The 11539-nt window shown below is 40.6% G+C and overlaps 1 protein-coding gene across 1 annotated transcript in view; it reads left to right on the top strand.

Moving 5' to 3' along the window:
* ACO1 (aconitase 1, soluble) overlaps nucleotides 1-11539 on the top strand; it is a 28250-nt gene that overhangs the window by 12860 nt on the left and 3851 nt on the right. Inside the window, exons 9-18 of the mRNA XM_009328931.1 lie at nucleotides 548-664; nucleotides 1925-2084; nucleotides 5438-5573; nucleotides 6088-6172; nucleotides 6455-6611; nucleotides 7175-7299; nucleotides 8071-8175; nucleotides 8850-8992; nucleotides 10442-10589; nucleotides 11017-11139. Of these exons, the coding sequence (XP_009327206.1) occupies nucleotides 548-664; nucleotides 1925-2084; nucleotides 5438-5573; nucleotides 6088-6172; nucleotides 6455-6611; nucleotides 7175-7299; nucleotides 8071-8175; nucleotides 8850-8992; nucleotides 10442-10589; nucleotides 11017-11139 (1299 nt within the window). The remainder of the gene's footprint in view (nucleotides 1-547; nucleotides 665-1924; nucleotides 2085-5437; nucleotides 5574-6087; nucleotides 6173-6454; nucleotides 6612-7174; nucleotides 7300-8070; nucleotides 8176-8849; nucleotides 8993-10441; nucleotides 10590-11016; nucleotides 11140-11539) is intronic.

The following is an 11539-nucleotide window of genomic DNA, read 5'->3' as shown; positions in this document are numbered from 1 at the left end:
ATTTATCTTGTAACTTACGTTCAGGTTTGCATGTTTATTTAAAAACCTTAGTAAATGTGGAAAGATGCAGCACACTATAAAAACAAAGTTGAAACGTGGGTGAGGAATAGGAAAATATGATAATCTCTGTTTCATAATAGACTGAACATTTTCCCCAAGGCCAAGATGAATAGTCTGCTTTGGTTTATACTAGTACCACAATTTCTTCACATCATTGTTTTCTGAAGAGGACCCTGCTGCTAGCATGCGAAAGGACACTGTTCTCAAAATCATCTGTATTGTGTGACTAAAGCATCTAAACATTGGGTTTTCAATATCTGGGGTACTTTTGAGAGGCATACCTGGGAGCTGGCAGGGTCTAAAAGTAGAACTGTTCCTTTTCTTCTGATCTTTTCCTTCTCATATGTGTTTGATAATTTCTGCAAACAAACATAAAGATGTGTAGACTTAGCCTTGGTTCAACAGCATAGGTAAGCATATCTGTGGCTTAACTGGCTTCAACTTGTCATGCAGTGCTGAGCAACTCTCTGTTCCTCTTACTGAATAGGTTGTTGAGTTGGATCTCCATACTGTTGTGCCTTGCTGCAGTGGACCTAAAAGACCTCAGGACAAAGTTGCTGTGTCAGATATGAAGAAGGACTTTGAGACTTGTCTGGGAGCCAAGGTAGGGACTAGGAGCATTTGGGCATACAAACTAATGCATACTTCTGAAAGTTGTCTAGTGTTCAGGAACTACATTCTGGGGTTAACTTTTGTGTTGTTTGTTTGCCTATTGAAAAGTAAATGAGGATGTTTGAGTGCAGTTTAGAAGATGACATCAACAATGGGTAGTTTAAAATTGGGGTGATGCTTCTCTCACATGAAGGTGTTCATGTCCTATTGAAGTAGTAGTTCTTTCTGATTTTAGATCAATCTTAGGCCTAACATGGTTTCGACATACACTCAGGATTTCTGAACTAGCCACGATGGGTGTTGTTAGTGAAGTGGACCAAGTAGCTACTGCACTGAGCTCTGTGCTAACTACCGAGCTCTTCAGCTTCCCGAGTAGGTTATGCCCTGAGCTCCACAATGTAGTTTTGCATTCAGTACTGAATCTATTCAGCAGATCAGAACTGCATGTGTCTCTGTGACTCTGATGGTGGTAAAGACAAAAAAAAGACTTCTTTCTACATCATCCAGTCAAAAATGGTCATTGAAAGAAGAGCAAGATTTTAATTTGAATTAATATGCCCAGACCCTTAAGTTTCCAAAATCAGTTGAATCCTTACCTTATATAGTAACCGCCCTTGTTAAAGGCAGTACAGAACTCTAGTGATGTAAATCAAGAAACTAAAACTACAGCAATTCCCAATAATTCTTGTTTTGTTACATGTTCCAAATTCCATTAAATGATCTTATGCGTTCAGATCTCTAAGTGTAGTTTTTCATGGTGTGAACAGTGCCTTCTAACTCTTCTGGTTTTTTACAACTGTCAGGCTTTTGCCTCTCAAGTCAGCTCTTAGTATAAATTTGAGCTGTTTGATATTCATGGCTTAAAAATCTTACGCGTTACAAGTAAAATCTCAGGACTAGATTGTGTAACAACACTATATGAGGTCAGGAATCTGGAGCATATGGGGGCAAGAAACATCTGAGCAATCTGAAGAAGGATATATTCATGCAGGAAGAAGACACAAATACATTTTGCTGCAAAGGCTGCCTCTTTTACTAGTAAACAGAGAATAGGATAGACCCCAGAAAAATAATTTTTGTCTGCCACTTTGACTGACCAGAGATGCAAGCCTTCACCACCAGACCTAAAAATGCAAGTATGGATGTGACTGACAGACACTTCTCATTCATGAAATTCCCAGCGCATACTAATTTCCAGTCAAAATACTTATATTAACCATATCCTTTTGATTCTTACTTTCTCCTCTTACAGCAAGGATTCAAGGGATTCCAGATTGCCCCAGACAGACACACCAGCATAGTCAAATTTAATTTTGAGGGCTGTGACTTCGAGCTTGCTCATGGTTCAGTAGTGATTGCTGCCATTACAAGCTGTACAAACACCAGTAACCCCTCAGTTATGTTGGGAGCCGGTAAGTTTATTTGCTTAATGTGCAGTAGTTTCTCTATGGCTCTGGCTGTGTGTCCTAAAGACAAATACAACACTGATGTAATTCTACATGCACAGTGCTGTTTTTGTCATTTGGAATGCTAAAACTGAGCTTAGTCCCTAAGGGTAGCAGAAGGAATTCTGGAAATGGTAGTTAGAAATGTGGGTTGAAGAAAATGTATTTTTCCTGCAGTGTCTTCTCTACAGGGCAAGCTGGAACTGAATTAACCAGCACCTATGACTCTTGCTCAAATGCACAGAAGCTGTTACATAGACCTGAGAAGAGGCTATCAAAAGTCAGAGCCACAAGAAGAGGGACAGTGAAGAATGCTTTATGCGTTTAAGTCTGAAGGTGCTCTGATCTGGCAGCAGAGTACAAAACACACAGTTAGCTAGAGGTGTATCGAGTTGTTAAAGCAAGAGTCTGAGGGCACGTGGGGGGTGAGTAGAGGAGGAAAATTGTGTTCTCAGGGATTGCCATCTTTCAGAGCCTTGTCATTTACATCTTAACTGCATCCAGGAAGTGGTCGGAGGTGGGCTTTGTATCCCCCACTTTCTTGCTTGTCACCATTCAAATACTACAAAATGGTTAGTCTGAGTTGGTTGTGTTAAATTTCAGGTCAGGAGGTTGTTCATTTTTAACCTGGCTAGTCTGGGCAGAAAATGTCTCATTCCAAATGTGTCCTTCTGGCAACAAAATATGAATGAAGAGAGTGAGCTCAAAGGGTTCAGTCTATACCAGCCCAGTTCAGCCCTCTTTCCCAGGTGCTTGGCTATATGCTCACATATTTCTTTCTCTCCGCAAACATACACATAGACATTATCTGTCACTGTAAGATCATCACTGCATTAGGGCTTCCTAGTCTGTCAGTCTGTTTGTAGGATGCAGGCTTGTTTTTTACAAAGGTTGGAAAGGATGTGCAATGGGCAATGCAAGAGCCCTTGATCAGAGAGGATTACTTACTGGTTGAAGTCACGTACGTTATTTGTCTCCTTTGTTCCTGTGTGGTGCTGGGAAGATCTTGTTGTCAGAAGTGGGCAGCTTCTGACAACAATCACTTCATGTTTAGTTTGCTGATGTGGTATTTGTCACCTGTTCTTGGGCTAGCATCTTTCTTTGGGTACTCTACAGTACTAGCAGCTCATCCCCTTCCCAGGCGCAAAAGGTCTTCTTATTCCTAGCAACAGGGACAAAGTCCATCATAAACCAGTATATGGGGTGGAAAGGGAAGCAGAGGAGAGACCTGCTCTGTTTCTTACCCCTTTGAGAGGAACAGAATTGAGTAAAGTTTCCCGATTCACTTGCCCTTGACAGGACAACCAAATCAGCATACTTCTTCCCTCAGGTCCCCCCTGATCATGATCACAGAAATAGAGCTGTATTTCTTTCTTCCAAGGATGAAGAAGTAGATTTCCTCCAGTAGAAAATCCTCCAGATTTTCCTCCGTTTCATCTTTGCTCTGTCCTATTCCCTTAGTTCTAGGTGGATGTATCCCCCAGTTGTGCCACCTGCTTAGGATTTAGTTTCCTCAAGTGTTTGGCTCCCAGGCTAATGGCATGCATTTTTAACTCTCTCTGTGGCAGTGGGGATGCTGATCTTTCAGCCTGCTTGGCTTTATAGCTCTATGGGTTTAAAGTGTAGAATGCTCTGCAGATATAAGTAAAGCTGGTACTTTGAATGCATTCACTGCTTCTTAATGCACAGCAGCCTGAAGAATGTAGTCCTAAGGATCTCAACATATGCACTCAGATCTAGTGAGTACTCTTACCTTTGCTGCCTTTCCGTACAGCAGCGCTTATACTTCGACCTCAACAAGGAGAGAAAAAGTAATTCTGTCAGTCTCTGTTAACTGTTTGTACACTACAGTGTTGAGAACCTCGGAGACAGCCACAAGAAACATGGTAATTTGGCTTTCAGAGTAGGGTTTGAAATGGAAGTAAATAAAACATACAGTGCTCCCACACTAAGTAACCAAGCTAAAAGAAATCCGAAATCCAAATAGTTGTTTCAAACTACCACTGCATATCCTGCGCACCAAATGATATATATGCAGGGACTGTGTGTCCATGGGGATAGTGAGTGTATGCTGTAGTAGCCTTGACAGCCTAATCTGACTTTACAAAGGTGTTGGATTAAGGTTGCTCAAAGCAACTTAAGTTCTGGCATTTCCTTGCCATTTTTTAGAGTTTGACTTTGCGTTCTTTTCAGAACTGGTATTGGCAGGAAAACTGAAGCCAACACTTTCAAACAGGCTGTCAGGCTCTTGGGTCCTATAGACGATAATTTTTTCATGGTCACCTTTTCAGAAATACCCAGGAGCTCCAGTTTCCACAGCTTCCTCTGGCAGCTAAGAAGCCTCAGCAATTTCAGGAATAGGACTGCTTTTTTAAATTCATGTATCTACCTTTAGGCCTCCAAATCTATCAGTGTAGGCCTTCTCACACAACACTTAAAAGTAGAGGTTTCCAGGTCATGTCTAACAGAGCTGTTGAACAGCTGGCAAAACCAAACACATTTGATGACGTCTTCCTGTTGGAGATCATGTTGGATCAAAGCAGAGCTGGTGTATATTTTCTTATCTAAGTGGATGTGTGAGAGAGAGAATGAGGCATGGGAATGTGAAGTTTTGCATAGTTTGCATAGCTGCTGCTTCTTTTATATCCATCCTGGGAAAGGGCTGGAGTGGGCTTGTTTTCTGAACATTCATCAATGTATGGACAATTCATTTAAAAGGAAGAAATTCAGGATAAATATGTTTCTGGTAATATATATGCTCCACTAAAACATCTCTATGCTTGTTATAAATCCAGGAGTGTTAGAGCAGCACTCCTGCAACAGGCTGTAGCTTGTGACAGCTTGTGTAGCTTGTTTGTGACAAGGGCCAGAGTCGGTGCTCTCATAGCCATCTGCTTCTGAGGGCAGCAAGTCATATGTTGGCAGTTACTTCAACGCTGGCTCACTAGACCACCAGAAGTGGGAAGTTAACAATTCTTCATTGCATTTTTTGAGACACTTGTCTTACGAGTAGTGTTCGTTTAGCCATCTGAATTTTGAATGTCTATGTGCTACCCCAGTGTGAGTGCATCTTGTTGAATGCAACTTCCAGCAACTTTCCAGTGGAGCAAAAATTGCAGACTGGACCTACAGTTAAAGACAACACTTGAGCTCTAGCTTGTTATTTTGGGATTAGTGCTGTTGCCTCACTGTACCATTTCATTGCTCAAAATGGAGCCTTTTCTGTCTTCCAGTTATTTAATGGTACTTCTGTTAATCTGTTGATCCACCAAAATGTCCCACTTCCAGGAAAAACTGCAACTATCCTTTGCATTTTTCAGGGTTGCTTGCTAAGAAAGCTGTTGAAGCTGGTTTGACAGTGAAGCCATACATTAAAACTAGCCTGTCCCCAGGAAGTGGGGTTGTCACTTACTATCTGAGGGAGAGTGGAGTTATGAGTTACCTTTCCCAACTAGGGTAAGAGTGCTTTTCTTACTGTTGTCCTATGACTGCTTAACTAAAAGCATTGACAACAAGCGATGCAATAGAATAACTATTTCTCTGTACAGTTTAAGATATGGCAGGTACCCTACAGCATGATCCTGAATAAGTTAACGCATTGCTGTTGTGCTGGCTGACTTTGTGCCAATGAGGGAAAAGTCCCATTGCCTGCTGTAGCTTCTTGAAGATTCGTGTTCATAAGCAGGAAAAATTACTTCTTTTTCAAGAGTAATGGTTTTAAAATAGCATAAATGACACTATATTGTTGTTCATCTTGCTAGATAACACATTTCCCAGATCTTCATTCTGTGTGCATGGACAGTCACTGCAAAGATAAAAATTGAGCATTCTCAAAAATGCTGTTTTCAGCAGCAATTAATTTGTTAAAACAGTACATCTTCTGAAAGTAACCCTAGCCAACTGCTAAGAGGTTAAACGTTTTGCTCCAAAACAGCTTTTTGTTCACTGATGATTTTTGTGCTCTGTCTAGGTTTGATGTGGTGGGTTATGGCTGTATGACATGTATTGGCAATAGTGGACCCCTACCAGAGTCTGTTGTTGAGGCCATTACACAGGTATGCAGCTTTTTCTGTGCAGCTTATTTAGGTAACCTGTTCTCTGTTGTGTGCTGTTCTGAGCTGTGTTGTACTGTGCACTGATTCTTCTCAGCTGTGTGCAAAGTAAATTCAGTCTATATTCTCTTTTCTGTGGGAAGTGCTTTGGGATTGTTTGGAAGGAGACAGTTCTGTGAATGTCCAGTCATTGGTGTTGCAGCACGGTGCAGTACTGCAGACCTGCTGGGTGTGTGGAGTCTGCAAGCACTTCAGCTACCTTTTGTCTCAAACTCTTTCTTGCAGGGAGACCTCGTAGCGGTGGGTGTGTTGTCTGGCAACAGGAATTTTGAAGGGCGTGTCCATCCTAACACCCGTGCTAACTACCTAGCTTCCCCGCCACTGGTAATAGCCTATGCAATTGCAGGGACTATCCGGATCGACTTTGAGAAAGAGCCTTTGGGTAAGACAGCGTCAGGATGCTTCTTTTCACAGCTTCTAAACTAAACTGGTGGAATTAAGCTCTTCAGAAACATTTGTCCTAGGGAGATGCTTCAAATGACTGAGTCCCTCTGGGATACAAAGCATGCAGTTGTTAAGAAACAGAGCAACAAGGAGTCTGTATGATGGAGAAAGGGGAAAGCCAAGCCTGACCAGTATTCTAATTCCACAGGGGCATCTTTTTGGTTATATCTGGGTGGCAGTCTCTCAGGAGCAACCTGACCTAGTAGACTTCCTTTGAGCAGGTAGTTCAGTTAGACAGCCCTCAAAGATCCTTTCCAACCTAAATTATTCTATAAATTACTCTGGAAGGCCATTCAAAATCACAAAAGAAGGTGTATGTACAGGCATCGTCAAGTCTATGAGGCCCTCTTCTGTCAGACCCTTGTAGGCAAAATAAAGTGTGTCTCGTGAGTGTTGACAAGGTTCGAAGGAACACATAGCTAAGGGACACCATGATAAACTTTTTCTTTCTTTCTCAATGGAAAATTTATGCAAAAACCATAAAAATACCATTTTCTACAGGAATAAATGCTTCGGGAAGGAAGATTTTCCTGAAAGATATCTGGCCAACAAGAAATGAGATTCAGGCTGTTGAGCGTCAGTTTGTTATTCCCGGGATGTTCAAGGAGGTCTACCAAAAAATAGAGGTGAATTAATCCCCTGGGCAGTAATTTGATTGATGTACTGTGCTATTCTGAAGATGTTAAATAAGCTGGTCTTGATAATGAAACAAACCTTTTTCTTCTATTGTCGTTGCTCCTGTTCCGACAAGTATTCAAATGAGATTTATTTTTTTTTAAATGGCTTCTGGTTAATTAATTGGTTCTTACAGACAGTTGTGCCCTGAAAATTGCTCCTTAATGATTTTTTTTAATGTAACATATAGATGATGTGTTTTAAACAGTCATCCCAGGCTGATATTAGAAAGTGAGATATTCCAGCTTCACAGACATTTGGTTTTTTTCAGCTGACATAAAATTCATTTGCATTACTTAATAACATTCACATCAGAAAAAAACTTGTACTTGGTAATGTCTTCCTGGAAGCCTTTCCCAGGTATTGAAACAAAATATTCTTAAGTTTTACATGCTAGGAAAGCTTCATAAGATTACTGATAAATACAGTTGAGAATTATAAAGTGTTATCTGTGTACATAATACAGGGTATTGTCAGAAAACTGGATGAGCAGCTCTTCTTTTGTAATGAAGTGAGGGTTTTCCTAACTATTGTAATAGGTAGAATAATTAAAAAAAAAAAAACCCAAACATAATGTATATTGTCATAATAATTTCCCAAAGTGCTTTAAGAAATACACAAGGCTTTTGCTGGAGTCAAATTTGTAATTTTACCTGGATTCTGAAGTAATTCCGTTGCTTCTGAAAACTTAGAAATCAATGGGATGTTTTTGTGTTTTTCAGACGGTAAACCAATCTTGGAATGCCTTAAATGCTCCTTCAGATAAACTATATACTTGGAATCCCAAGTCAACTTACATCAAGTCTCCACCTTTCTTTGATGGTCTGGTATGTGCATGCTTTCCCTTTGAATCAAGCCAAAGTGTGTAGTGACCTTGACTAACGTTAAAGGTGAAGCAAAGCCACTTCAATGGGCCTGGGAGCATCTGTCATAGCCTATTGAGGCCTTGGTTCTTCGATGTTAGAATTACACTATTGTATTCATTTTAATACAAAGGCATGAGTCAATCTGAAAATTGTAAGGATTCCCTGCCACTTCAGGGCTTTTGAAAAGTCTCCTTTTCCTTTTAGGCTGGAATACTTTTAAATAGTCACAAAGCAAGTGAGGGAAAAGGACAGGAAACAAAACCCACAATTCTGCCTGCTTGCATTTTGCACCACATAGTCTGGTATTCAGATTGCTATTTCAGTACCTTTTAAAAGAAAACGCAGATTTCAATGCATGCAGATGACTAGGAATCCTGGATTTTCGTCTGCATTCATGCATGTACCACAGGAAGCCTCAGCTAATTTTTTTGCCTCATCTATTTTCTTCATGCATGAACTTGATGACAGACAGACAGGACTTCATATTTTGTTCAAGAACATAAATATTTTTAATAGGGTTGGGGTTTTTTCTTGTATAAAAAGGGTAACTTTATTTTCCAATTTGCACTTTTGAGAAAAGTAAAGGAATTCTGTGTCATATTTTAATGATTTTGTTTGTATTTATGATGGTTTAGACTTTGGCTCTTCAGACCCCAAAAACAATAGAAGACGCTTATGTCCTGTTGAGTTTTGGGGATTCTGTGACAACTGACCACATATCTCCAGCTGGGAATATAGCAAGAAATAGTCCTGCAGCCCGTTATTTGACCAGCAGAGGGTAAGCACTACTTCTTGTTCTTGTTATAAATTGGGAAGAGGAAACAAGCCACAACTACTATACCATGTTACAGGCACACATATCTGCTGTCTGTTCACATACACTTGTATACCTTGATGGATGCCTGGAGAATATATAAAAGAAGAAAGAAAAGCCTTTCTTTCTCTGCTGTTTCAGCAGCTCTCACCAAGTGTAAGAACTTGCATAGAGTGTGCACATCTGTGACACTGGAGAGCTGAAGACCTTTGTATGGAGAGAGGGGAAGAAGATAACTTTCACGCTAGTTTTTGCAGTAAGTCTATTCATAAATAAGGGAATCAGGATTTGTCTCCCTATTGAAGCAAAATGATTATGGTCCTTAATGCCAGAAATTGGTTTCATACCCACTTCTTCTAGCACGTGCAACTTTCACAGATCTAGGCTATCAGGAGCTTCAGAACATCCAGAAGTTTAGGTTTCAGCACAGCTGCAAAAACTGGCAAAGCTATTGTGGTTTGAGTCCAAACTGCTGTAAAATGTTGGTCTTTTTCTATGGCCAACCTGTCAGTTTAGTACTCTGGGTTCAACTTAAGGCAAGACTAGGACTTGCTGAGTTGCCCTGCTCAGTCTTCAGAGATAATACAATACTTTTATTCTCTGGTTTAGGACTTCTTACAACTTCAGTGGTGTTTTGGGAAACAGCACTGACATTATTAAAAAAAAAAAACAATTCACTAGACATAATAGTTCTGGAGAGGAAATTGATTAAAACAGTGTGATCTACTGAAAACTAACTGCTGTGGACTCTTTGGCCCTCTGCTATCAGTCACTTTGAAATCTAAATAGTCCTACACACATTACAGAACGGATGTTGTGTGTCATGGCTGCTGTTTGGATGTACCCCAGTGCAAACAGTCCAATTTTCTGTCACATTCCAGCCCATTTTTTCTTTACTGGTTAGGCTGGAGTGTCCTCTCATTCCCATATCTCTGTTTGCAAATGAACAACTTCTTCTGTAGCTCTAACTTGCAGCAGGGGCTCTCTCTGCCTTTTAGATGTTTAGCACAGTGGTGTCTCTACCTTTGTTCTAGATGCTATGGTGATATAAATAACAAGGAGATTTTCAGTAGCCAGCTGTTAAGAAAAGAATTATATTGCGTCTTCGGACCTAACATGAACTATATCCTTGCATCACTATCAAATACTGTTTTCTAGGGCAAAGGATGAGAATACTATGGAAGTTGTTTTCTGTGACCAAGCTGTAGGCAGACTTCTATTTTTTTTAATTTTTTTTTTCCTTCAAAAAAATCTTAGAAGTATCAGCTAACTGGATGCTATTGCCATGATGGGAACTATGTACAAATCTGCCTCAGAAACACCAGTTCATTACTTTCTTTTTTTAAGCACAGAGTGCTTCAGTCTAAAAACAACACAGTTTCCTTTTTTCTTTATTTTCTTTTCCCTTAATAGCTTGACTCCTCGAGAGTTCAATTCTTATGGCTCCCGCAGAGGGAATGATGCTGTCATGGCCAGAGGAACATTTGCAAACATTCGCTTGGTGAACAAATTTATTGATAAGCAAGGACCTCAGACTGTCCATTTCCCTTCTGGGGAAACTGTAAGTACACATGCTGCTCTAAACTGAGGCTCATTGACAGTAAAGTAGATTAGTACTGGCTTTCCTTCTTAAAGCTTAGGTCATTTACTTAAGTGCCTTTTAAGTAAAGCTAATGAGGAGACAGGAGCTGTATTGACCTAGGGAAGCAGGTCACACATACCTACGTAATGTGGTGCTATCAGGCATATCAGTGGAGAGTATAACCACTGTAGAAGCAGTGAAGGTGGAGGTTTGTGTTGGGAGTGAGATCAGGCTAAGAAGCCACAAAGCACTATATTAACAATACAGTTAAAGTGTTGCTTAAAGTGCTGCTTGGTGGAAAGTGTGGGCTTCAGCTATTTATGTGGGGACACTTTTTTCCTTGTTTCCCTGGAACTGTGCTTCCACCCCCAAAAAACGTATAGACTGTTCAGCATTTTCATTCCAGCTGGACGTGTTTGATGCTGCAGAAAGATACAAGCAGGCTGGCCATCCTCTGATTGTGCTGGCTGGGAAGGAATATGGCGCAGGAAGTTCCAGAGACTGGGCAGCTAAAGGACCATTCCTCTTGGTGAGTGACTACAGTAAACTAGAAGGAGTGCAGTATTTAAAAGTGCATTCATTTGTCAGGAAGACTGGCTTATGACCAACATCCTGGGTAGCTCATTCTCACTTTTGGTAGCAAGAGCTATCTTGAAATCTCAGCTGCCTCCAAAAGCCACAGTAGAGTTACAAAAGCTATTTAAATATTAATAGATCCTGTTCGGACTGGAAGCCTTGACTGATCTTCAGCTAGAAATCCACAAGGCTACACCAGAAAGGCCAGTTTCTTTACTTCTGCTTCCCAGTAAACCTTGGGTTTGCTTCCAGCTGCCTCCTTCAGCTCACTTAGCAGGGTAGATGGAAAGTGCAAGAGAAAAGTAGTAGCAGTGAAAATGAAATTTAGCATGGCTTCACCATGCATGTTGCAG

This window comes from Pygoscelis adeliae, unplaced genomic scaffold, assembly GCF_000699105.1.
Source record: "Pygoscelis adeliae isolate BGI_AS28 unplaced genomic scaffold, ASM69910v1 Scaffold127, whole genome shotgun sequence".
NCBI lineage: Eukaryota > Metazoa > Chordata > Aves > Sphenisciformes > Spheniscidae > Pygoscelis > Pygoscelis adeliae.
Note: the sequence above shows the minus strand (reverse complement) of the source record. Positions and strands in the feature narration are given on the sequence as shown.